A 27,565-nucleotide genomic window follows, 5' to 3' on the forward strand; every position below is an offset into this window, starting at 1 on the left:
GGCCGCGCAGCAGCCGGTGCTGGTCCCGGAAGGCCTTCCAGAGACTCTGGAGGGCCTCCAGCGACCAGCGCCGACCCGCGGAGGCCGCGGAGAGGCCGGCACTGGTCGCTGGAGGTCCTCCAGAGACCAGCGGAGGCCCTCCCCGGCCTCCGCAGCCGCCGCCAGCCTCGCCAGCAGCACCAGCCGCCGGGAGGAGAGGCCGTCACCCGCCCTGGAAGAAGGTAAGCAGGGAGGCTGGGGGCCGAAAGCGGGGGGGGGGGGGCTGGCGGGAGGGGGCGGTCTTCCTTCCCTCACCCCTTCCTTCCTTTCTTCCTTTCTTCTTTCCTTCCCTCCCTTCCTTCCCTCCCTCCTCCCTTCCTTCCTTTCCTCCCTCCTCCCTTCCTTCCTTCCTTCCCTCCCTCCTCCCTCCCTTCCTTTCCTTCCTTCCCTCCCTCCTCCCTTCCTTCCTTCCTTCCTTCCTTCCTTTCTTCCTTCCCTCCCTCCTTCCTTCCTTCCTTCCTTCCTTCCTTCCCTCGCTCCCTCCCTCCTTATGTTCTTATGTGACACAGAGTGTTGGACTGAATGGGCCACTGGCCTGATCCAACAGGGCTTCTCTTATGTTCTTATGTGACGCAGAGTGTTGGACTGGATGGGCCACTGGCCTGATCCAACAGGGCTTCTCTTATGTTCTTATGTGATGCAGAGTGTTGGACTGGATGGGCCACTGGCCTGATCCAACAGGGCTTCTGTTATGTTCTTATGTGACGCAGAGTGTTGGACTGGATGGGCCACTGGCCTGATCCAATAGGGCTTCTCTTATGTTCTTATGTGACGCAGAGTGTTGGAGTGACGCAGAGTGTTGTAGGGCCCAGGGGGCCGGCGCAGCGGCCCGCTGAAGCAGCCTGTCGGTCACTTCCGGGTTCCTGTCCTGCATCTCGACCTGTGTTATTAGTGACAGGCTGCTTCGGCGGGCCGCTGCGCCGGCCCCCTGGGTCCCACAATGATGGGACTGATGCCACAGGGACGGGCTCGAAACACTCTATAACCCCTCAAAAGAACAGCAGTCTAGCTCGCTTCCCCCGAGCCCTGCCACCATAAGCCTCAAGGGGGCTCATTTTGCGGCATCTCCCGGCGGATGAAATATCAAATGAAAGAGGGGGCGCAGGGCTATCAGAAACAGCCGGCAGAGGGAGTCGGGAGACCACCCCACTGGGGGATCCACACCCCGAAAGTGATGAAGGTGGCGCAGATAGAGCCAACAGAGCAAACAGGACAAAATAAATAGGCTGCATTATGCAGCACAGTTGAGAAAGTGCCTTATCGCATATACTGATGAAGTATATACAGGATTTGAGAACAAAATTGTTTCCGGCGGTGATATTTGGGGGATTTTTGGGGACGTCACAGGAAGTGCTGTGAAGTCACTTCCTGTTTCCGGAAGTGGCATTTGGGGGAAATGATGTCATTTGGGGGAAGTGATGTCACAGGAAGTGATGTCACTTCCCGTTTCCGGCAGGTGACGCGGGGGAAATGATGTCACAGGAAGTGGTGTCACTTCCTGTTTCCGGCGGTGGCATGACGTCACCGGAAGTGATGTCACTTCCTGTTTCCGGCGGCGCGCGCGCTGAACGCGCGCGCCCCTGCCTCCCCCCCCCCAAGGTGTCCCTGGCTGGCCTTCAGACATTATGGTCACCCATATGTAACTGAGGCATGGGTACCACATGTTATTAAAGTCAGTGCTGTTAGGCTACATTTCACAGTGTGCATTGGAGGACAGTCTGGGAGAGATACTGGCCAACTGCCTGGGGAGATGGGGAAAGGAAATAGCCCATGGTTGCCCAGTCCCTGCCCAGATTATTTATTTATTTATTTACATTTATATCCCACCCTCTCCACAAGCGGACTCAGGGTGGCTAACAGTCAATTATATAAAACAATTTAAAGCCAATAAAATACATTTAAAACATTTTGTGGTGCTGTACACTTGATATGGCGGGATCTTTCTTTTTTTCTGTTAATGATCCCATGATATTCGTAGCTCCTCAGCGGTGAGTGGTGAAGCTCCAAAACTTGTCAGTCATGAACAATAATTGGGAATAATAAAAATCAGCAAGTAAGGGTCTAAAACAATTTTAAACAAACACAAAAAGTGCATTTCCTTAATTTTGATCTCTCAGAATGGATTACCTTTTGCTTTTAAAATGGCAGTCTGTTGACATCACCCAGCATTTGTGACAAGCTGAGCCAGGAGAAAGGAATAAAATACAACAATTTAATTACCACGTTCAGAATAGCAAATTAAAATATTGTTTTAACTAGTGCCATCTTGTGGTACATTTCTAAAACTAACAAAACACACATGATTCTACCAATATCCCATTGGGTGTAGAGGAAAATAATAGACCTGCTCCAAATCTAGCACAGAAAGAAAACCGCACACTACAATATCTTGGCATCCACTGAATCAGTAACAAACAAGAAGAATCATGGTAAAGTGATATGACTTAGACTAAAGAAACCATTCCTATATGTTAATTATACAACTACTCACGATAAAAATTCATAAATCATTCATTGCCAATAAATGATATATGGATTTTTATTGTGTGTAGTTGTATAATTAGTGTATAGGAACAGTTCCTTTGGTCTAAGTTATAGCCACTGAATCAGAACTTAGTATAAATCCTTCCAAAAATGAAATACTAGATTGGTTTTATTCAAAAGGCATGTTGCTAATCAATATGAAAAGGGGCAATCATGACCACATAGACAAATACCCCGCAATGAGGTCAACCCCACTGGAATCAAATGAGGAGAAGCCTTTTGTGGCAGAGCATCCACTTTGTGTGCAGAAGCTCCCAGGTTCTGTCCCAGCATCTCCAGCTAAAAGGATCAGGTGATGTGAGAAGCCTCTTTCTCAGAACTGCAGAGTCACTACCAGTCAAAGTAGACAATACTGTCGTTGAGAGACTGTGGGTATGATGTGTGTGTGTGTGTGCATGTGACCCTTGCTTCTGTCATTGCCCTTCTGTTTTCTTATGAATTCTTGAACTTTAAACTTTACTCATTGACCCTCTTTACCAAAAAGCCACTGCTATGCGCCAAAAGAACACAGCTAACAAATCTAGAGGCACAAAATGGGAACTCAGCTTTGGATGTTATGTTCTGTTTTGTTTGTCCTCTGTTTTCGCGAGGCAGAACTAAGAGGTATGGTTTTTATGCACTATAGTACTAAGATGCTGCATTTCCAAAGCCAAGGGGTAAAAAATGGAGGGTAGTAATTTATTATTATTAGCCTATTAACATTTTATTATTACTAAATTAATCTCATTAACCTGAGAATTTGAGAACTGCCAAATTTTATATCTTTAGTTAATGTTGAAAACTGTTCCACAAAGGCAGGTTCTGCAGTTTACATATAATGGATTTCTTTAATTTGAGCATTAGAGCCAAAAATAACTCAGAAGAAAGCTATATATTCATTAATGTAATTTATAAATTATTACCATTTATGCTGAAAACTCATTTGGCAGGAATGCAGTTTTTAAAGTTTAAAATAGACTGTACTGCATCAAAACAAAAGAAAATAAAAAAGAGCACAAGGTTAATGCAAATAAAACATATAAAAACAATACAATTTCTTTATAAAGGACTAACCCCCCCCCCAAAAAAAAAAAAAACAAAATGCATGTTGCTGCAAGTTGCAATCAGGTAATACAAGGAAAAGAGCACTGGCATACATCAGTGTATCAGATGCGATCTATTTGAAAATATATAGCCCCAGTTTTAGTTAGTTGTAGGAAATGGTCTCATATTTTCCAGCATATATTTTATTTTATTTAAATAAGGTTGAACTAAGAAAATCCATGTAGGTTAGAAAATACTTTTTTGGACCAGATATATCTGAGTGCATATCTTTAGTTTTCCCTTTTCCCCTCCAACATTGATCAACGCATTGGATTACACTGGAAATTATCTTAAAAGTTTTCTGTGTTAACCAACTGTATTTTAAATAGGTATCTAAATGATTATTATTAGAGGTTTGTTAGGTTGCTTCACTCAGCTGTTTCATCAGACGAAATAAAAGGCATGCTGCTGGCCTCCATTTCATAGCTAGATCTTTCAGAGCGCTGCCTCAGGTCTGGTCTCTGTCTGCCTGGAAAGACCTTCTGGTTCTGTGCTTGCCTGCTGGACATCTTCACAACTGGTTTTCTGGTTGGTTTTTAAAATATTATTTCAAGTTTTTCTGTGCTTTTTGTTTTCCTTGTAGTTGAGGAAGAAGGGTTCCCCCCCTTTTCTGGCACTTTAAAAAATAGTTTTTCTCGGTTTAATTTTGCACTGTTTTGTGTTGTTTTCTTGACTTGTTTTAGAATTGCTTTGCATTTTCTCTGTTTCTAAATAGTTTTTAACTTTTAAAGGGTTTGTGCTTTGGGAGAAAGGAGATTTGCCCTTTCTCAAGTTGGTAACGTTTTTTAAAAGTTTAAAAAGTTGTTACTATTTTAAGTTAATCTTTTTTATATTTTTGGGTCTTGTTTCATAGTGGTTCTTTTAAAGTTGTTTTAGGGTTGCCAGATCCAGACTGGGAAACTCCTGGAGATTTGTAGATGGAACTTGGGGAGGACAGGGACTTCAGTGGAATACAATATCATAGACTGAATCTACCCCTCAAAGCATCCACCATTTTCTCCAAAGGAATTGATCTTTGTAGTCTGGAGATTAGCTGTAATTCCAGGGGATCTCCAGGTCCCACCTGAAGGCTAGCATACCTAGCTGGGCAGTGGTTTTGAGAATATTATGAAGTATTACTTTTTAAAAAATATAATTGTTGTAGCAAATTCTGAAGAAGAATGGAATCTATGAAATTCCAGAATCTAGGTGGGAAAAAACATACCTAAGTCCCAAAACTATATTGGGGGACCCAAATGTCCCTGTATTTATGCCCTTCCAAACATCTCATACTCCCTTTCTTTTGAAGTGTCGTTGCTATTCTCACAATTCCATGCAACTCAGCATTGTTGCCTCTTTATGCTCTTTCCTACTGTCTGCTGTGGCAAAGTCAGGAACTTCCCTGATGTTACAGGAGCCTAGTGGAATTCTCCCACCACCCTCATACCTTAGGCTGCCGCCTTCGACTTGGCCAGAACTTTCAGGATGGGACCTTGGGCAGCAGGTTCTTCAACAACAACTTCCCTCATGGGCCCCAGAGTTTCCAGTGTCTACTGCTGATGTCATCTCCCTGCATCAGATGATGCTGAGGAACAGCACGACTCAGAAGCCTTGGGGCCAGCCAGCCATCAGAAGCCCAACTGTGATGGCCTATGAGGTTCCTGTAAGGAGCCCAGCCATTCAACAACCAAGCAGGGAAGGCCAGGCTGAAGGCCTTCCAGGAACCAGCCAGTAAGAGAACCGGCCAAGACACAGGGAGAAGTGCTTTTCCAACCCCTGGCTCAGATGATGACTCAGTTTGGAGGAGTGGAGCTGGGGATGATTGATGTGGGTGCAGAGGAAGCATAAATGGTGGCTGTGGAGGAGTAGAAAAGAGATGTCTGCTAAACCTTGTATACTATAGTGGGTTCAACGCATTGAGGAAACTCCGTTGCAATTATCATAGCTCTCTTTATTAGTTTCAGCATGGTAACTGGTAAAATAGAAGACTACTCAACTGGGCCAACAGGGCCAACTTTATACAGTTCAAGGTTCCCGCACTTGGACACCATTGGGTCATTTGAACCAGCAGGGAGCCTGGGATTGAACGAGGGCAGCAGGGATTGCCCATTGTTCCTGAGTCCCCAAGCTCAGTCCTAAAGGCTCCAATGAGCCAGGCAGGAACATTAGTAATATCAACATAAATCCTCATACAAACACCTTGGAAGAACACTGCTTGAGGAAAGAGAGGTAGGAGGACTGGGTGGTGCAACCATGTGCTTCCTCTTCCTATTCTGAGGCGCAGGGAGGCCCCCAGGAAGTAAAACAGCACAATGGCCAATGGCCTGGAGCAGTGCTGGTGAGGAAAGAGCCTCACACTTATGAACCAATGCCTCTAGGGTTTGGTGAGGCTTTCCCAAGAACCTTTGTCTTTGTCTTCCAACCACTCCTCCCACTTACCCCCTTAGCGTTCAGTCACAGTATTAGTCCTCAGCACACTTCTGCTCACTGCATCCTTCCTTCAGCCACTCTCTGGATTAATTTATCCATATTCAGAATCTTCTTCAGATTCAATTTATAATTCCTTGATGTCCCTGAGTCTGGCAGCTATTCCTAACAACAGTTTCTCCTGATCCAATCAGGAACAAATTGTTCCAAAGTTTCTCAGTGTTGAAAGAGTCTGGTGCAACATCCTTGTGTCTCAGACCTCCAGAAGCAAGTGACTGCAGAGTAGGCAGGCAGACCAGCAAACACAACACATCTTCCTTTTGCTCTCTGCTGTCTGTCACAGTCTCCCTTTGAAGTGCAGATCAACACTCTTTAGGGAAAAGCACTTCCTTCCATTCTCTCTCTCTCTCTTACATAAAATGGGGCTTCAGGATGCTCCTCTCTGCATCCATCTCCATCTGCCAGGTATTATCTGCATCCATCTCCATCTGCCAGGTAGGATCTGTCTTTCTTTACTCTGCACTATCTGGCATGTATTTCTAGAATAAAGTAGATATTATTTTGTTTCAACTTGAAACAGTGGTTCTGCATAACTCTGTAACTTTGCAACCACATGTTCAGGTCTTAACATGAGCACTGCTGCATTAAAGCTTTGTGCACGCTACTAATTAAAGAAGGATCTGGACCACCATAACCAGCACCCTTCCCAGCACGCAAAAGCCAAGCTGACGTTTCACTTCCCTCATAAAAGTTGTCCTGTTTGTCAGCTTTGTACAAGTTACCTTTCTTCCTCAAAAATCTGAAAGGTTGTGAATTTACTGTAATATCACACCAGCTCACAACTGTCACAGACTTGCAGGTGACAGACCTCCTCTTCCAGTGCAAGTTAGATGAGCCAGACCTAATGTGGGACACATTGTTCACACTGAAGAGAGAACATGGCTTGGGTCTGGGTTGGTCATGCCAAGTATGTTTGAAGAAGGAAATAAAATTGTTCACAGCCTCTTTTTGTCTTGCTTTTTAGTGTTTCTATCAGGTCAAGAAGCAAATAACATAATTACTAGATCAAAACGTGCCGGTTTCATTATTCTTGAGGAAATTCTCCAAGGTAATCTGGAAAGAGAATGTCTTGAAGAAAGATGTTCATATGAAGAAGCAAGAGAAGTATTTGAAGACACAGAAAAAACAGTATGTATTCCTATTGTATGTTTTGTACTTTCACATAAAGCAACCCACTGGGCTGACACCAAAATCAGTTTATAGCCTAATCAGAAGACTTGCTGAACCAGTAATAAATGCTCAAGATGCGTGGCAATGAATGTCTCCTACTCTAGTGCAGAATCATAAAATATGGAATTATCCCTGCATCCAGGGATGTTACTCAAGTTTTACAAGCAGATGCAACTGGTAAGTGTGCTAAACAAATTTGCAAAGCTACAGTTGTTTATATATTTTAAGGTGGTCTACACCCTACCCTTGAACATAGTATACATAGTGAGTATAATACACTTTTATTGAGGCTCCATATATTCTATGAATAGGCTGTTATTTTCATTTAAGACATCCAGATTTTATTTCTGCTGGTTAATTGCCTCCAAAATTTCATCACCAAGGTAGGGAAAGGGAAGGGAAAAGCCACCAAGACTGGAAGGTCAAAACTGGGGGAGGAGAGAGTCAGCTGGAGGGCCCTGTCAAGCATGCGGTTTCAATGATGAGTCGAAGTTGATACAAAACTACGTTTATTGATAATCCAATACTTTCAGTGTAACAGATTCTTGAGAGTGATGCTGCAAATACATTGATACAATACTTTTAAGGCGCACTTCAAAAGGATTCCAATAGATGGGGGCGAGGGGTAGCTCTCACACATAAACTATCATAAATGTCTACATTCTCATAGCGTTATCAGGACTCTGTCCTTGCTTTCCCCAGATGTGTCACACTCCCTAGCAGGAATGTATGGGAAGGTGCTGATTACTTCTTCTCAAGTTAGTTTCACTACTTCTACTTTGCAAGCAATAAAGCGGGAAGGGGGAAGGGAAAGAATAACAAAGCTAACAAACCTTGGTTCTCCATGATACTTCACAGACCAGTGTTAGGAAGGACCCTAAACCCATCAATTACCAATGGAATTTCACCATGCTTGACAGGCCCTTGAAGCCAGCATCATCCTGTATCAATGGAATGCATTTAATCCCCCCCCCCCCCTTTTTGACTGCAGACACTAGAAAGAGTTAACAAAAGGCAGAGAAAAACAATAAAAGGTTTTTTTTGGGGGGTTTATAGTGATACATGAGCTAACAGGAGTGCCTCTTTGCAAGATCTGGCTATGCAGGAACTAAAGGAAAAAAGAAACCATAGACGGCTGGAGATAATGACTTGTTCAGAGGCTTTATCCTGTCATCTACTGTAACTTGTCCTGGCTGGCTTGGCTCGCACCATGCTGCTTTGGCTGGTGGGTGGGTTTAACAGTATTGGAGAAGCAAGAGTTCCCCTCAGCCTTGTAGTAAATTTTTCAGAATGGCTAAACTCTTTACCAGGGTTTGCCAAACTGTGGCTCAGGAGCCACATGGGGCTCTTCCACACATATTGTATGGCTCTCAAAGCCCCCACTACCCCATTGGTTGGCTTGGAGAAGGCATTTCTCTCTTTAAATCACTTCTCCAAGCCACCTGTTACACTGTTGGAGAATGCATTTAAAGATAGTTGCTTTTTTTCAATCTTTCCCTCCCACTTCCCTTCCCTCCATCTATTTTCCTTCCTTCCTTCCTTCCTTCCTTCCTTCCTTCCTTCCTTCCTTCCTTCCTTCCTTCCTTCCTTCCTTCCTTCCTTCCTTCCTTCCTTCCTTCCTTCCTTCCTTCCTTCCTTCCTTCCTTCCTGCAGTGGCTCTTACTTTAAGCAAGTTTGTTTGTTTGTTTGTTTATTTATATCCCAACTTTCTTCCAAATAGAGAACACAAACAGTTAACATCATTCTCCTCTCCTCCATTTCACCCTAATGACAACCCTATGAGGTAGGTTAGGCTGAGAGCATAAGTCCAGGGTCACCTAGCAAGCATCTATAGCAGAGTGGGGATTTGAACCTGGGATTCCTAGATCTTAGTCTGATGCTACACAAGCTTAGGTTCTATTGCAAATAGCATGGATGGAGTCTGGGGATAACCTGGGCCAGAATATTCCAATTCCTTTCATTTTTGGCCCTGAAACTCTGTGATCATCCTGAAGCTGGTGGCCAATTTTGAGATTCCTATTTTCTTATTTTCTGATCAGTTTTGCCTGCCACAAATGGACAGACAGATAGATGGGCTGATCCTTTTATTATTATAGACAGGCTTTTTTGTAGCAGGAACTCATTTGCTTATTAGGCCACACCCCTCTAATGTAGCCAATCCTCCTGGAGCTTACCGTAGGCCCTGTACTAAAAGCCCTGTAAGCTCTTGGAGGATTGGCTACATCAGTGGTGTGTGGTCTAATATGCTAAGGAGTTGCTGCTACCAAAAAAGCCCTGATTATAGATTGTGTGGTAATGATATTTGGTTTGGATCAGGGTAATATGGAATGTTTTTACAGGGGCCCATGATGGCTCTCAGCAGCCCTGAAGCAGGTTCCTTGTCATTTGTGTTCCCATCACTAATGTACATCCATCCTACCCCCTACTGCGTCCATTCTAACATCCTTTCTGTTAACCCAGCACAAACTTTCCTCTGCTCAGGCTCCTTCCTTTCCTCTGTCCTACCAGACCCTGTACAATTTGTGTGGCTATCTCTTCCTCATTGTATTCATCATTGTCTCTGAACGTCTCCTCAAGTACATTTGGGGGCAGGGGCAAGCGAACACACTGTTACAAGTACAAGATGGATAGCCGTGTTAGTTTGTCTGTAGCAGTAGAAAAGAGCAAGAGTCCAGTAGTATGCCTACTACCCCTCTACACATCACACCTAATCCAATCAAGCCTGCTGTTATCATTTATCTGCTATTGTCATTTGCCAGCTATTGTCATTCAACATATGAAATCACCCCATTCTCCAAGATGTAATGACAAACAGACTCACATTCTACCTATATCTGAAGTGAGAAGTACGTAACTCACGAAAGCTCATACCCTGCCACAAGTTTTGGGTTTTTGCTGTTTTCTACTGTAACAAGTATGTAAAGTTAGAGAGTAAAAAATGAGTAAGTAGCGAAAATAAACAAATACATTGGTAAAATACGTGAATGAGAATGATATGATAATAGGGATCCCAAACACTGTTGAACCTTATGGGCTCGTTTGGAATATTGATAAGATAGTGGAGTACCACAACAATATGGCCACTGCAGGGCTCAGGGATAGGGCAAGTCACAAAGTGGCTGCCACTGATACTAGATCCAACTGTAGGAAGTTCAACAAAATATTAAGAGAATCCAAACAAAGCATCTTACTTTATGGCCTGCTAGAGCACAACAAAGAGTTGAAGAGACAATGCTTCTCTTAATCTTTTAATCTGATTAAAGCTCAATACTTCAATAAAGGAAAGAATACTAACTGGATTGAAAATGTTGGTTATGGTCTTATCTTATCTGTTATAATTTTTAAGGTCTGTGATGGTGTTGAATATTGTATGTACAGTTAATCTTTATTTTATGGGGAAAGAAAGCATTTTGGTCTACTATTTTAAGACAGTCCTTAAAGATTGCCTTCAATGCAACCAGTCCTCTTTGTTTTAATACTCCAGTGGTCTTCTGGAAAAACCAATTAATTCTTATTCAGAAGGAACTAATAGATTCCAATATCAGTATAGTCTCATTAAAATATCTTTTTTTTCAGGACAAATTTTGGAATAGTTATTTTGGTAAGTAGATATTACAATGATTCTTTTGAGAACGCTGTTGATATTTATATTATATATATTAAGGGACACAGAATTGACTATTTAATTAAAGGAAATTATCTACCTTTAAAGGATATTTGCGGCCATTCAGGCAGCCCTTTGGACCATCTACATGAGGAGGTCTCCTTCTTACTTGTGTTTATAAATATTGAGCAATTAGTGCATGAATATTGATGGACAGAAAAATTTAGCACTTTTTGCCATTTCAGAGACTGAATTATTGGAGTCCTGTCCTCTTTTGGAATTTATCTTGACTATGCGGTATTGATGATTTGGTTGTTAGTTTGTACAAAAATATTTTAAGATAATAGAGAAAGAATCTGTGACACTTATATGTGTTTGTGTTGTGCAGTTGTTTATTTCACTATTATTGTTGACTGTGCTGCCACTTAGTTTTGCTTGCTTGCTTGCCTTGGACCCTGAGCAGCATCAGGGTACTCTGAGCAGCCCAGCCAAAAAGAATATGGCTGGGATGGAGGGGATGGCAGGATGGTGTTGGAAGGGTGAGGCCCACTCTGGCAGACAGCACCAGCAAAAAAGGGTCAAACCAAGGCTAGAGTGCAGGTGGCAGCATGGAGCCGAGACTCTGAGGTTGAAGAAGCTGGGCTCAGCTAACAAGAAAGGCAGATGGAGGGAGACTGCAGAGGATGGCCATTACATTCCCAACAAACCTTGGGAGAAGGGGTGACAGATCTACAACCCCCAAGGTGGTGGCATCCTACCGAGAGAACAAAAGAGAGGGGACAAGAATTGGCTTTCTGCTCCAGCATCCTGACTGGGTTGCAAGCAGGCAGGGGAAGTCTGGGAAGCTATTTTTGTAGGGAAAGCCCAGCAGGAACTCATTTGAATGTAAGGTTACACTGCTTGACACCAAGCCAGCAAGAACTGTTCCTGAGCGTTCCTGCTAAAAAAAAACCCTGCCGAGAAGAAAGTACCCTTACATTTACATGCTGTGGCACCACATGGGGGAGTATAAGCTATTTAATTTAATGCTGTTGCTTTTGAGGAAACATGCATAAGATGGGTCTGTAAGGTGCAAAAGGAGCTCCAAATCAGTTTTCTTTTCTAAGTAAAAGGTGTGTGATTCAGATCCTTGATCCAGATCGGGGGTATGGTGTGGGGGGGCATAAGCCATCCTCTTGCTCAGTTTTCTGTATAGTTGCATTTGGCCTGGGGCAAACTGGCAAACATAAAGAGTGCCCAGTGAAGTAGATAGCTGCTCAGATTAAAGAAACAGCAAGAGGAATGAGTTACTGTCCCCTCCTCCCAGGGTCATAGACTTTTCAATTTCCCGGGAGGGGGGATGCTGGGGCCCTGACAGAGACATTTGATCCAATGACATCATAGGGAGGAGCCAGTGACATCACAGGGAGGGGCCTCCATTATCACAACCTATGAATTTATGGAGAAACTCCCTCCCCATAAATTTAGAGAACACCTCCCCCCCCAAAAAAGTAATGCCCATGGACTGGGCCAAACCCAAGAAAAGGTGGGAGTTGGCCAGTGGAATAACACAATGGGTAAGATGTGTAAATCACAGTAAATTGGTATACAGATAATAAAGCAGTCAACATATGTGAGAACTGAGTTGGAGCCCAGTGGCACCTTTAACACCAACAAAGTGGTGTCGAAAGCCCCTTCACTGCCTTCTTATATTTTTTCAGACACTAGCATTTCTGTGGTTGCACACACACACACAAATATTTCTCTGACATGAGGCATGGATGTTTTTTGCTAGGGGGTAGGATGGGGTATAAATTGAGATAAGGAGGAAGAAGGAGAAGGATATTATTATTATTGGATTTATATCTCACCCTATACTCTGAATCTCAGAGTGGTCACAATCTCTTTTAGTCCCCCCTCCCCCCAACAGACACCCTGTGAGGTAGGTGGGACTCAGAGAGCTCTTACAGCAGCTGCCCTTTCAAGGACAACTCCTACGAAAGCGATGACTGACCCAAGGCCATTCCAGCAGCTGCAAGTGCAGTAGTGAGAAATCAAACCCAGTTCTCCCAGATAAGAGTCTGTGCACTTAACTACTGCACCAAACTGGTTGTCACCAACTACATGTTTGGTTCAGCATATGCTACAGTTTATCAGGGAAGTTGTTGATACCTAAATCATTCAGTTTTCACTTATACTCAGAAATCAAACTTTCATTTCATGTATTCAACATATCCGACTCTACCCACAAAATGGGCTCAGGATGGCTCACGTCATAAAACCAACAGCAGCAAAACAATAAATAAGATCAATGATTAATAGCAAAAAAAAGGGTCATATCAGATAAAATAAGTGTTTGTGTAATCTAAATGAAACAGTGTACATGTACACAAAAGCTGATGCCCAGAATAAAACTTGGTTGGTTCTTAAAGGTGCCACTGACTTCAAATTTTGTTCTGCTGTTTCATATGTGCTGGATATCAATACTTTAGTAATTAATCTAGAGAATCCAAAGATACAACTGAAAACTTTTGCAGATCTCAATTACCTTACAATATCAAGAGTCCTTCAACACTCTAGATCAGCCGGATGGATGAAAAAAAATAGTCACTTTTCCTAGATCTCAGAGAAGTCTGTATCTCATGTGTGCTGCAAGAGCTATGCCAGGAAAGAAAGTTACCAGATCTCCCCACCCCCTTGATCCAGGTCTGCCAATGTATTGATTTACCCAATTAGAGCTTACCAACACTGGTTAATATGCATATTGACACCTAGCCTCTGGTGGGAAAAGTTTCTCCATCTCTCTATCTCAGGGCTAGCCAATGGTAGCTCTCCAGATGTTTTTTGCCTACAACTCCCATCAGCCCCAGCCAGCATGGCCAATGTCTGGGGCTGATGGGAGTTGTAGGCAAAAAAACATCTGGAGAGCTACTGTTGGCCACCCCTGCTCTATCTAATCCATTTGTGTCTGTTTTAGCTCAATTAGCATTTCTAAGAAGCTGAGGTTGTAAAGTCATTACATCACTGACTTTGCAGCTCAGAGGGAAAATCACACATAGACTTTATCACCCCATTCATGCCTTTGAAGCCCCAAGTCCTGTGTTGGTTGCCCGGAGGGGGCTCAGCCGGGCGGGGGTGGGCTCGAGTCCCCACGTATGCCTCCTCCCATACCATGATCCAAATCAGTACTCCTTATGCCTGTTGGGAGCTTTTAGACTACCCTTGAGGAAAACGTGCTATTGAATAGTAAACCAGTAAGCTGGAGCTGCATGTAAAGGACACAATAATAAACTCTTGTTAAGAAAATTCTAAGTGGACCTACTTGTATTTTTCCTCCTTCAGGTGGTCAACAGTGCTCTTCAAATCCTTGCTTGCACAATGGTGTGTGCAATGACAACATTCGTAGTTACACATGCACTTGTGGTGACGGCTATGAAGGAAGCAACTGTGCCTTTGGTAAAAGTCAACATTTTCTTTGTGAATAAGCATATATCAAAGGATCTCTTAGAAGACTGTGCAGAAAAATCTCACTTTGGAGCATGTGGGACTATGTTGCAGTAGATCAGTTTAGTCCACTTCTTTTAGTTTTCTATCTTCCAGTGATAGCCAGACAGAAGACACAGGAAGAATCATTTGCAGGATTTGATAGTAGTAGATATTGCCTTGGTTTCCCCCCCCCCACCCAAGGTATCTTGCCTCCATCTGTTTTTTGTTTTAGCCCTCTAAAGAAATTCCCACCAATTCTCCTCTCCCACGGCAGAGCTACAACTCCCCCTCAAAGTGTTCCGGGGGTCCCCCATCATGCAAAAGCATCCTTTCAAAAAGTACTTGGTGCTGCTGCTGAAGGAGGGGGGTAGTGAAATAGTCCCATTATGCTGACAGAAATTCCTTCTGTCAGTAGAGATTCAACCTATAACTTGTTTAACCATTACAGAGACTCTAATTTCCCACAGCTACCAGAACATACTTAACTGGGTTGTCAGTTTCCAGGGGACACCTGGAAATCTCCTGAAAGCATAACTAACCTCCAAAGATCAGTTCCCCTGGATAAAACAGCTGCTTTTGAGGTTGGACTCTGTGGCATTATACTCTGCTGAAGTCCTTCCCTTCCCCAAACTCTGCCCTCTCCAGGCTTCATTCCAAAAATCTCCAGGAATTTCCCAACCCACAGCTGGCACCGCTAACAGTAACTTTCCCCTATGTCTATGGAAACTTCCTGTCTTTTTGAGAAGATATATTAAAAATCCATAACATATAAGTCTGTTTCTAACTATCTTTCTCCTTCTCCTTCCAGCGGAACTTCTCTAGTTTATAATTTCCTAATCGTTCCAGCCCCACAGAATTTGAATCCTACTGGTTTAGGCAGTTATGAATAAGTTACAATGCCTTCCTGATGTATATTGCTGTTTCGGGTCACAGTGTGATGAGTGGGCACAGCAGTTTGGAACAATACAACTGCCATTTATGGCTGATTTCATTTTGAAGCTTTTCCTCTCATTTAAAAATGTGTCACATTTTATTTAGCCAAAAATGAGTGCCTCCATGAAATGAATGAGGGTTGCCATCACTTTTGCTATCCAGAAGCGAAGTCCTACCGCTGCTCATGTGCACAAGGCTACAGACTTATGGAAGGCAAAACCTGCGTTCCCCTAGGCAAGTATGGAAAATTGGGACAATAAAAACATTCTGTTGAAAAACAAAACACTAGTTTGGCTGGAACATAGTGTAGTGTATAATGGTTAAAGTGAAAATGAAGAAAACAGTTCAATGCTTGTTTTAGTGATCAATTTTATTTCTGGCTTTTGGCAAACTCCTCTGTCTTTCCCAGCCTCATCCTTCCTCATCCATAAAATGAGGATTATACTAGTGTTAAAGGATGGTCATAAAGATCACAGGCATAATTTGTGAGTGGGCACTTAGAAAAAAGCGCTATACCGACAGTAAATATCATTGCCTACAATTATGAAGGTGGTGGTGTGAGAAAGATCTACAGCATCCATTTTGTAGGGATTTCTTGGTTATGCTTCTGAATATGCAATGCACACAGAAAACATTACAGCCCCAAGGAGAGCCTGTGAATTTAGGGGGAGGTATTTGTGAGTTTTCTGCATTGTGCAAAGGATTGGACTAGATGACCCTGGAGTTCCCTTCCAACTCTATGATTCTATGATCCTCACTGGTGGAGGCTGAACCACTGACCATTAGGACCAATAGGCAAGTTTTGTTTCCATTACAACACTGACACAAGGGGCGTTTTCGCACTGACCTTCAAGTGGCGCGACCACCCTCTTCACACCGGAGGATCTGCCCGGATTTCGCACAAGAAGTGCCGGCGCACCCAAAAGAGCCGGCGACTTCCGTCGCGAAACCCGCTCAAACGTTTTCCTGCTTCTTGGCGGTTTCCGTTTGAGCGGGTTTCGCGACGGAAGTCGCCGGCTCTTTTGGGTGCGCCGGCGCTTCTTGTGCGAAATCCGGGCAGATCCTCCGGTGTGAAGAGGGTGGTCGCGCCACTTGAAGGTCAGTGCGAAAACGCCCAAGGTGTAGCACTTTTGTATCTCCTAGGAGCAAATGTTACTTATATACTTAGAAGGAACACAGATATGCTCAGAGACATTGATTAAGCTGAAGTAAAACCTGTTCCTAGCACCAAGCCAGTTACCATGGGCACAGCTCCATACCTTCATCTGCATATCTCCATTATGGGTTTCTTGGTGCAATTTTAGATGAGCATGAGGTAACCCAGGCAAGTGACTAATGTATATTGATTAGTGAAAAGATATTCAATTATACTGTAACTATTGGAAGCCATTTTACCCTTCCAGCTCCCATTGCACTGTGCCAAGAATAAGAGAAAGTTCACTAAAGAAGCAACACCAGTAATACCGGTGTAGAGGCCACAGTGCTATTGGCATTTTCCCATCAGAGTAGCATTACCTCAAGTCTTGTAGTTATGAGGCAGCAAAGAAGTAACTTCCATCTTTCTCTGAGCCCTGCTTGGCAGAGAATGGAATGGGATAGAAGTCTAATTAAATAATAAATGAGATGCTTTGAACAAACAGAAAAAAACAGCAACCCAGTGATATTCTTCAAACATGAACTGAAAGTTCTGAAAATTGTTCTGAAGTGAACACACCATTTTAAAATTCCCTTGTTGTGCATTTTTAAAGACCTAGGTCTTTTGAAATGCAGACTTATGAAAGAATGGATACAGAGTAGGCTCTTGCCATTCACGAGAGTTCCATTCTTGGGATAAACAGTAAATGGCAAACTCCATAAATATAGGAAGGGGTTAGCTGCTTCCAAGGGCCTACTGAAAATATGGCCCTGGAGGGGGCTCTACCCTCTCATGGAGGGAGACTAGGCTTGGGCATGTCACATGTGTTGCCTGGCTTGCCTGCAGCATTGGCCAGACAGGTGAAATGAGCACTGAGGATTAACCCAGAGTGTGCCCTTTCTCACTGCATAGACACGGTTCTGAGAAGCCAATGTTCATGCAGAGGCAGGATATGAGATCCGCACACTCTTTCCAGCTTTCCTACTTCCAACTTGCAGAGGGATCAGATGCTCAGGGCTATTAGCATCATGGGGTTGGACCATGGTCCGTGCATTAGTGAAATCATGAGCTGCAAATATGCAAATAGAGACAGTCTCTTGCACTTAATTGCAAAGATGCTGCAAGATTGTTGAACTCGGTGAGACAACTGCAACAAAATCAGAAGCCATCATCACTATATAGCTGTGGAATTTTTAGCCCAAGGATTCAAGATGGTTTCCGTCTCCCCATTTGTCAGTACAAGCCTCTTGAGGTAGGTTAAACTGAGATAAGTGTGATTTAGTAACCTCTATGGCCTTCTTAAGATGCTACTACTTATCCATCAGACAAGGATCTCCCTTAATTTTGACATTTTTAAAGGCACATTCATGTTAATGAAAACTAACATTTATGGGACTTGCCACTAGAATCTGAAGTATATGTTTTTCATTGCCAGATCAGTGTGCATGTGGCAGATTTAAAGGAAACATGGAAACAAAGCTAACTGCAGCTGAGAACATCAGCAGAGGATTCCCTTGGCAGGTATTTAGCAAGAGCCGGGCTGTAAAAATTTGACATAATTCTGGTACCACTGATACAAATAGGACTTCTGGAGTCACAGTAAGAATTGGCTGTAACAGTTCACTGCTCATAGGAATTGCAAACAAGTTATGTGCTTGCTTTCTAAAACGCCAGTGCACCAGAGAACTAATTTGTTTATTTACATTGCTTTTCTCCACAACTGATGCACAGAATTGTTTTCTATTGCATCTTCACAACAACCCTGTGGGGTAAGTTAGCCTGTGTATGTGTGTGATTGTCACCAGGTCACCCAGCAAGCTTTTGTGGCAGTTAGTCCCCCCAGTCTGCTGCTCTAACCACACTATTGTAGACATTTGGGTTCTCCCTCCCCACTGTAGTGGTGCTTAAGGGCTAACAACTTGGGTAGCTAAAATTGCTAAAGGTACTATTCATACCTGCTGCCTACTTGTTGTTGGGAACAGAGAGTCTTGTATTCTGTGTTCCATCATTATCAGTTCAAGGCAGAGTTGAGGTTTATGGATATTTTCCAACTATAGCTCCAATAAGTAGGATCAGCAGGGTTTTTTTAAGCAGGAACATACCGGAACGCAGTTCCTGCTGGCTTGGCATTGGGGGTGTGGTCTAATATGCAAACCAGTTCCTGCTGGGCTTTTGCTACAAAAAAGTTGAGTGAAACAATGACGATGTCAGGGGGTGTGGCCTAATATGCAAATAAGTTCCTCCTGAGCTTTTTTCTGCAACACCCCCCCCCCCAAAAAAAAGCCCTGAGTAGGATTATGAGAACATGTTCAGGAAAACCATGACATCACCCTTCAAGATTTATCTACACATGCCATGTTCTGGGCTAAAAGACATCACCTGATCGGAAAGCCATAAAAACTGTACTGGGACAGTTGACTGAAGAGAGGGCACTATTTGGCTTTTGTGCCTTAAGGATCAATATGTAAGCATCTTGCTTTGTATGCTAAAACTCTACTTCTTTGTCCTGGATTCCTTTTTGATGTTTGTAAGTGCCTACTTTGCAACTGAGAAATCTTCAGCTGTTTGCAGTCACTTCTGGATGTATGTAGTTTGTTTATTTATTTAGTCATTCAATTTCTCTTCCGCCCCCGCCCGCAAGCAAATTTAGGGCAGGTTACAGAGTCACATACAAATTGTGACTAAATAACAATAAATAGAATTTAACAATAGAATTAACATTTAAATCAACCATGAAACAATCCCGAGCAAGCTTGCCTTGATACCAAGTTTGGATGAAGATGTTTCAGAGTGGCACTGCTTGCAAGATTTAAAGGAGCAGCAATATCAGCAGAGGGAGGTCAAGATGGGCTTGGACATCCAATATCTCAACCAAAAGCACAGTGGAGCAGCTCTGTTTTACAGGCCTTGTGGAATTCTAACAGGTCCCGCAGGGCCCTGATCTCAAATGGAAGTTTCACTTAGCTTTGTTGTTTCTCTTCCATACTGAAGTCTGAAAAACTGTAGTATTTTTTTTTAAAATTCGTTCTCTTCTTGTATTTTAACTCACATGGTTCACTTGTAGTACAATAGCATCCTGGATCCTATGTGTTTTCTGGCAGGCTTACGAGGGTGTTAGCAGCACTTGTATTGTTTGCTCAGTTTGAGGCAGTGCAACCACCTGGGGGGTAGCAGCTGCTTTCCAGAGAACAGTTTGGACCTTAATGGCCTTGGGATTTATTACAACCATGCTGGCTCCCTCTATATTTATTTTGGTTTTCTTCTGGCCCACATTGTCAGGCCTATGGTAATGTTTTGCCTCAGTTGTGTACTTTGCATAGATTCCACAATTATCTGTCTGCTATTGGGAAGCCATCTCTCCTCTTACTCCCCCATTTCCCCTGCAAAGCTGATCACTCCTAGCTGTCCATCTTCTTTCCTTGCAATGTATTTTTAATCAAATCTGAAGGATATCCAAAACACTCTTGATTGTAGTTTATACCCAAAGTAATGGGGTCATTCTTCGGTATAAGCACATTCCGTGAGCTGATCCTCGGAGCATGAACAGGGAGCGCGATATCTCATTATCAAATAAGGACAAAATATATTGTTCATTTTGCTTTTAAGGTCCTGCTCTTAAGCTCTGAGGGAGAAAGATTGTGCGGAGGTGTTCTACTGAAAACAAACTTCATACTGACTACAGCTGACTGTGCAGTGCTGTCTCCAATCAGTGCTGTGATTGGTAGGTCACCAAGTTGCCTCAAGTTCAGCATTTTTAAAAGTTCAGACATTAAATTTTTGTGAGGGGGGGGGGGGACATATGAAGCAGCCTTATACTGAATCAGACCCTCAGTCCATCAAAGTCAGTATTGTCTACTCAGACTGGCAGAGGCTCTCCAGGGTCTCAAGCTGAGGTTTCTCATGCCTATTTGCCTGGACCCTTTTTAGATGGAGATGCTGGGGATTGAACCTGGGACTTTCTACTTACCAAGCGGATGCTCTACCACTGAGCCACCATCCCTCAGGATGGACAGATGCTGGATGTGTATGTTTCCCTGCTGATGACTTAGCGAGTAGTACTACTTGACCCACGCAGTTTGCCTCATATACTACTTTGAGGTGCATAGGGCTTCTGTGGGCTGAACCCAAAGTACTGTTATTACTATATGGAAATTAGTAATTAATGGAGCTATAGTGGAACAATTCCAAGTGTGCTTCACTTAATTTCATTTCAGGCACTTGGTGCAGATAACATATTCTACTGTGAAGCTCTGCCTGGCACTTTCATATGAACATATATGAACATATGAAGCTGCCTTATCAGACCCTCAGTCCATCAAAGTCAGTATTGTCTACTCAGACAGGCAGCGGCTCTCCGGGGTCTCAAGTTGAGTTTTTTCATGCCTATTTGCCTGGACCCTTTTTAGTTGGAGATGCCAGGGATTGAACTTGGGACCTCCTGCTTATTAAGCAGATGCTCTACCACTGAGCCATCGTCCCTTCCTTTCCAGCATGCAGGTGATGTCCAAAACATTTCTCTTACACCAATAAACATTTACACAATAATGTTGTGTTCCTAGGAGGATTTGGGTTAAACAGCAGATGCCCAGCCTTCCCTAGTTATTCTATAGCTGAAAGAACTGCACAGAGGCTTCTAGCTCCATTAGCCCTACAGGCCAACCCACATCCACAGGACTTTTTGTGTGAATAACAGAGCTAGGTTCTGCTCAACAGTAAAGTTCCAGCTTACCTGTGTGCATATGCACAACTCAGATAACATTTATTTAGATGTCAAGACTATGTAGACATGGATTACTAACCTGGATACTTTACCTATCACTAAATTCAGCTAACCCACATATGTAACCAGGGCTTTTTTGTAGCAGGAACTCCTTTGCATATTAGGCCACACACCCTTGTTGTGGCCAATCCTCCAAGAGCTTACAGTAGGCCCTGCACTATGAGCCCCGTAAGCTCTTGGAGGATTGGCTACATCAGGGGTGTGTGGCCTAATATGCAAAGGAGTTCCTGCTACAAAAAAAGCCCTGTATATAATCTATCACTAAACTCGGCTGCTGTACCAAAAAACTGTAGAGTAGCAAATGTGATGCCAGTTTCTGAAAAGCGATCCAGGGGAGAACCAGGAAAGTACAGGACAGTCAGCCTAACATCTATCCCAGGCAAATTAGTATTAACTATAATCAAAGACAGAATTGTTAGGCACATAGAGGGACAAAGCTTGCTGAGGGAACTGGCTTCTACAAAGGGAAGTCCTGCCACACCAATCTTTGGGAGTTCTTTGAGAAAGTGAATAAGCATGCATACAACAGTGACCTGGTAGGCATTATATACCTGGACTTTCAAATGACTTCTGACAAGGTACTTCACCAAAAACTCCTGAGTGAACATAGCAGTCATGGGATAAGATGATGGTTTCACTTATGGATCAAAACTGTTTAAATGACAGGAAGCAAAAAGTAGGGATCAATGGACAGTTCTCCCAATGGAGAGAAGTAAGCAGTGGGATCGCTAGGATCAGTATTGGGCTGGTACTATTTAATTTATTCATCAGTGGTCTGGAACTGGGGATGAATAGTGTAGTGGCCAAACGTGCAGATGACACCAAATTATTCAGGATGGTGAAAACTAAGACTGACTGAGAAGAGCGCCAAGACCTCCACAAATTGCTTGAGCGGGCAACAATGTGGCAAATTGAGTTTACTGTTGGTAAGTGTATGGTGATGCAGACTGGGACAAAAAACCCCAACTTTAAGTATAGGCTAATGGGATCTGAATTTGCTGAGACTGAGAAGGAAAAAGATCTTGGGCTTGTAGTGGATAACTAAGTGACAGTGTCAACCTAGTGTGCTGCAGCAGTGAGAACTTTATGTTAGGATTAGGAAAGAGATTAAGAATAAAACAGCTGATATTGTAATACCCCTGTACAGATTGATGGTGCGGCCTTGTGTGAGAAACACAGCAGAGCTGGAAAAAGTGTAGAGGGCAATCAAGATGATTAGGAGACTGGAGCACCTTCCCTATGAGGAAAGACTGAAGAGTTTGGGACTTTTCAGTTTAGAAAAGAGACTACTGGAGGGGGGGCATGATAGAGGTTTACAAAATTATGCATCGGGTGGAGAGAGTTCTCAAAGAAATTTTCCTCCCTCTCCTAAAATACCAGAACTTGAGGGTATCTAATGAAACTGATAGACAGTAGGTTCAGGACAGACAAAAGGAAATACTACTTTACACAGAGAATGATTAAAATGTTGAATTCTGCCACAGGATGTAGTGATAGCCACAGGAATAAACAATTTTAAAATGGGATTAGATAGGTTCGTGGAGGATAAATCCATCAGTGGCTCTTAGCCATGGTGACTGAGGGAAGCCTCCACATTCAGAGGCGTTAATTCCCAGAACCCGTGTCAAGAGGCAACATTAGGGGAAGGCCTTGGCCTTTGTGGTTAGCCATCCAAAGGAACCGGTTGGCCACTGGATGAGATAGGATGCTGGAGTAGATGGACCATTTGTCTGGTCCAGCAGGGCTCTTATGTTATTTGTTGTTGTTGGGATGTGCTGTCAAGTTGCAGCTAAATTATGGTGACCCCATAGGGTTTTCAAGGAAAGAGATGTTCAGAGTTGTTTTTTCACAGCACCCCTGGGCTTCCTTGGTGGTCTCCCATGCAAGTACTAAGCAAGGCCAGCCCTACCTAGACCTGATGAGTTCATGCTGGTCAACACCATCCAGGTCAAAGCAGATTACTTGTTACTTTCTAGATTAAAAAGTACATTCAGTGTGTATAGGAAATGCTTCACATGTGAATAACCCTTGATAGCTTGCTTGTAGAGCTATTTCACAAATTACAAGGACTAGTGTAGGAACTAATTACGAACCAGCCTACCATTCTGCTGAGCAAAGTGTATTTATTTAAATTTTTGTCTCTCTCCTTTCCTTTTGACTCAAGTGTGAAACCTTCGGCCAAGCTAAGGAGCCTTCCTCCAGGTGAAATTATGAAACAAGTCTAGCTTGTCACCTAGTGGTGCATAATGCTAAAAGAGCTAGAACTTCCAGCTGCCAGATAGTCTTAAGATCTCCTGGCTATACTACATATAAGGTTGTATGATAATTAATGGTTTTTCCATTGGGGAAAGTGCCACATAAGTTGGAGAAAGGCTACCTGGAGTACTGTTGGCTCTGCCCCTTTATGTAATAGAGCCTGTTCCACAGTCCACCTAAAACACAAGCCTTTTCCTTTAGTGTTCCTTCCTTCTGCCTTACCAAAAATAGATCCTGGAGTAAAAGACAGTGGCCACACCAATGGCTTCATCTTCCCAGCAACAAAGAAGTATCCAGATGGGTGTGGGAATAAGGAATATGTTTCAATTTTATTTACAGTAACTAGCAGGCATTTGAGTCTCAATGAAAAATTTCCCCCTCTCAGTCTGTTCTATAATGTAGGTGGAATTGTTTGTGCAATGATTACCATGCTCAATGAACACACACCATGATCTCCACAGGAAATGACAGACGGCAAGCAGCCAGACAATTAATGTATGTGAAACAGGTAAACATACATCCCCGTTATGACAACACCACCAGCAAGAACAACTTGGCATTGCTACAACTTGGAACTCCTAGTGCCTGCAATGGCTCCCAGTTACCCATATGCCTTCCAGAGAAGGACTTTGCAGAGCATGTATTGATTTCAGAACAGGCAGCCACTCTCAGCGGGTGGAAAATGGAGGGAGACGATGCAACTGATTCACTAGCTGAATTTACAGTTCTGTTTCTCCATGAAAATGAATGCACACAAACACTCAACAGAACTCTGATAACCAGGGAATTCTGTGGATACACTTCTGTGACAACAAAAGAACAACTGGCTGGTGGGAGTTTCAGTTCTGTTAACTATAAAGGCACCTGGTTTCTGACGGGCATATTAGAATCACAAGCAACAGAAGCAAGTAAGTGGGAAACATTTGTATTCACCAAGATTTCAAGATACATGATGTGGTTCAAACAGATAATGGAGTAATCAAAGGCAGCAACCAAGGAGTACATAAATTGGCAAGATTCAGTATTTATACAGGTTGCTGCTGAAAATGTGTATGCTTACCAATTAAAATAAGAAAAATGGTCCTCATCTCTGTTCTTGGTTAAAATCACTGGTTTTTCTACATGGGGTTCTATAATACACAGGCCCTTTTCACATTACTGTTCTAAGTTGGATGTTATTCATTGTTGGCCCAATTCTGAGTAAAGCAATTGAGGTTCGGGGGGTTTCGTACAGCAAATTTCCTTCTGTTAATGAGCCATCTTTGAAGTTCTATGGTCATTTCAAACAATGCTGTTTCCCTGCCACTCTTTTTTACAGCATGATCTTCCTTGGACTTTTTTTTAACATTCTAAGTTGAGCATTATAGTGCTAAAGCATTATAGCACTTCAGTGCTATAGCAAAACCACTGAGATTCTTTGACTCCCTTGAGTCTAGGTATCTCAGTGTTGCCACTATAACACTGAAGTGCTATACTGGTTCGCACTATAGTGCTCATCTTAGAATGTTAAAAAAGGGATAGGCCAGGCAAGCCTGATCTCATCAGATCTCAGAAGCTAAGCAGGGCCAACCCTGGCAAATACTTGGAAGGGAGACCTCCAAAGGAATACCAGACCTGGGACATAGAAGCAGGCACATCAAGCCACCTCTCTTAAAATGTCCCAGCCCCACTAGGATCACCAGAAGTCACTGTGACTTCCAGGTACGCAAGCACAAATACACACACTTTTTGAAAAATGTCTGAGGAAGTCCAGGTGGCAAAAAAGGCAGGGGAAAAGGCAACATTGAAGGAAGTGCTATGGATATTTTAAACAGCATACCATAGCTGTTTATACTCTCAGTGAGTATAGCTATACATCCACAGTATTCCAATGTGTTTCTCTTTTAGAATTGTGTATCAGTATAATTATTTGTATTGACATACTCAAAATAGGGATATTGGCTGTATATCTCATTACATATACTTTACCCATTTTCACTATATTTTATTGTATTCCTTTTTCCTATGGGAAACCAGAATGATGTTTACATGTTAAAAAGTAAATTAGGCGAACAAGAACAGAACCAGAATGATGTTTACATGTTAAAAAGTAAATTAGGCGAACAAGAACATCACTATCCAATGTATTTCTCTTTTAGCTGTATCGACACACTCAAACAGGGACTTTGGTTGCTTATCCCATTACATATTATATTGAACCCATCTCCCATCGTCATTGACAGACAATCTCACATTTTGACATACTACTGTTTTGTTGCTTTTGCATGCTCATGCTACTCAGATCAAAGGTTTGCTCAATTTGTTAATTTTACTGCATACTGTTTTGTTGCTTTTGCATGCTCATGCTACTCAGATCAAAGGTTTGCTCAATTTGTTAATTTTACTGTTCTGTCATTGTACCATTTTACATTCTAAACCACTGCCTACCAGATAATTTTACTTCACTGTCATGGGTTCTTAAATCTGTACCATGTTGCATTCTGGGCCACTGCCTACCAGCTATGTATGGCTCTGCTCAGCTATGTACGGCTTTGCTCACTGTGCTGGATTCCTCGTCTGATGAAGTGTGCTTAAGAGCACACGAAAGCTTACGTTCTAAATAAAAACTGGTTGGTCTTAAAGGTGCAACTTGACTCCTGCTTTGTTCAACTGCTTCAGACCAACACGGCTGCCTGCTTGGATCTAGCATACCATAGCAATTCAGAAACACAACCAAGGGGTAAGAAATGAAAGAAAGCCATTCCCTCAAAAACAGCTCAACCATGCTTTGCTAACCTGATGCAAGGAGGTTTGTATGACCAGGTAAATAAATTCCACTAACAGCCAGTTACTAAAGCAGGTTTGTCTGAAATGACAGGAAAAATATCCACCAACAACCAGTTACTAAAATGGAATACAAAGGCAGTTTGAAAAGGGCCACAGAGAGCCAGTTCATTTTAGCAAAATATAACTGAAATGCCCCCCTCTTCCAGTGAAATTGCTCCGTAACGCAAACACTGTAGTCAAGGAGCAGTAATATACAAGTGGCATATCAAGGGTGGAGCGGTGCAAGCAATAAGGGAGTGCATTGTCTGTAGAGAATTTAAAAACCACCACCACAATAATAATAATATTTACTTTAGCTTCCCATCCCCCCTGCTTAAAAGAACATGGTTTATTAGGATAATTACTACTGAGCATGGAATGTTCAGAAAGGCTGGGGTTGCTGTTGCCTGTATGAACCAGGAGACAGCACCTCCATCTTGGGGACCTTCAGTGGTGATTCAATGGCTGGGAGCTAGGAGCCATGGGGCACTGCTGAGCTGGCAGAAATGATGAACAGAGCCAAGTGGGCAGCGTTTCTACCAGGAGGTGACAAACCATGAGTGAAGTAGTAGACTAGAATACTAGGTGTGAGGTGGTAAAGAATTATCTGCTCTGGATGTCAGATATGCTAGGTAAACCATTGGTATACAGCAGGGGTGGCTGAACGTGCTTAATACCAGAGCCACATAGAATCAACATCAGATGTTTGAAAGCCACAGGACATGAACATCAGATGTTTGAACCGGAAAGAAGAAGGCAAACAAGGAAATATATGGGGAGAGAGAGAGAGGTGGAAAGGAAGAAGCTTTAAATGCATTCTCCAAGCTGCTGGCTTGCTTGGCTAGGAGAAGTGATTTAAAGAGAGAAATGCCTTCTTCAAGTTAGCCAAGGGGGCAGTGGGGGCTTTGAGAACCACACAATATGTGTGAAAGAGCCACATGTTGCTTCCAAGCTGCAGTCTGGCCACCCCGGGTATACCGTATTAATCATTAAATGCTGCACAGCTAAATTCCTGTAATGGCTGAGTCCCTTCAATTTGCAAATGTGTTTACATGGGTATAAGAAGCGAGGAGGTTGTGACCATCTGATGGGACATCTTCTACTTGTCTCCTTTGTGATGTCTAAACGCTGGGCGTCAATACAAGTGTATCAGTAGACCAAACACAGGCATGTGGGTCTATAAGACTGGGTACTAAACCTTATACTTTCAAATGCCTGACAAAAATATTCTCACCAAGAGAGGGATCCAAAAGTAATTAATGGAAAGGAAATACTATATTTATTC

At 42.9% G+C, this 27,565-nt stretch overlaps 1 protein-coding gene and 1 non-coding gene across 2 annotated transcripts; one reads left to right on the plus strand and one right to left on the minus strand.

Moving 5' to 3' along the window:
• The first annotated feature begins 3,057 nt into the window (after nucleotides 1–3,057).
• On the plus strand, nucleotides 3,058–26,100 carry PROZ (protein Z, vitamin K dependent plasma glycoprotein). The gene is made up of 9 exons (XM_060233712.1): nucleotides 3,058–3,186; nucleotides 7,097–7,260; nucleotides 10,879–10,903; nucleotides 14,228–14,341; nucleotides 15,410–15,538; nucleotides 17,875–17,960; nucleotides 20,046–20,160; nucleotides 23,937–25,513; nucleotides 25,566–26,100. Exons 1-8 carry the CDS (start codon nucleotides 3,117–3,119, stop codon nucleotides 24,452–24,454), a joined length of 1,221 nt encoding a protein of 406 aa, XP_060089695.1. The 5' UTR covers nucleotides 3,058–3,116; the 3' UTR covers nucleotides 24,455–25,513; nucleotides 25,566–26,100.
• Nucleotides 20,847–20,917, minus strand: TRNAI-AAU (transfer RNA isoleucine (anticodon AAU)). Its single transcript has one exon. It is a non-coding gene; the product is annotated as a tRNA-Ile (tRNA).
• Nucleotides 26,101–27,565: the final 1,465 nt, after the last annotated feature.

The sequence above is a fragment of the Heteronotia binoei genome, chromosome 3 (genome assembly GCF_032191835.1).
Source record: "Heteronotia binoei isolate CCM8104 ecotype False Entrance Well chromosome 3, APGP_CSIRO_Hbin_v1, whole genome shotgun sequence".
NCBI classification, from domain to species: domain Eukaryota; kingdom Metazoa; phylum Chordata; class Lepidosauria; order Squamata; family Gekkonidae; genus Heteronotia; species Heteronotia binoei.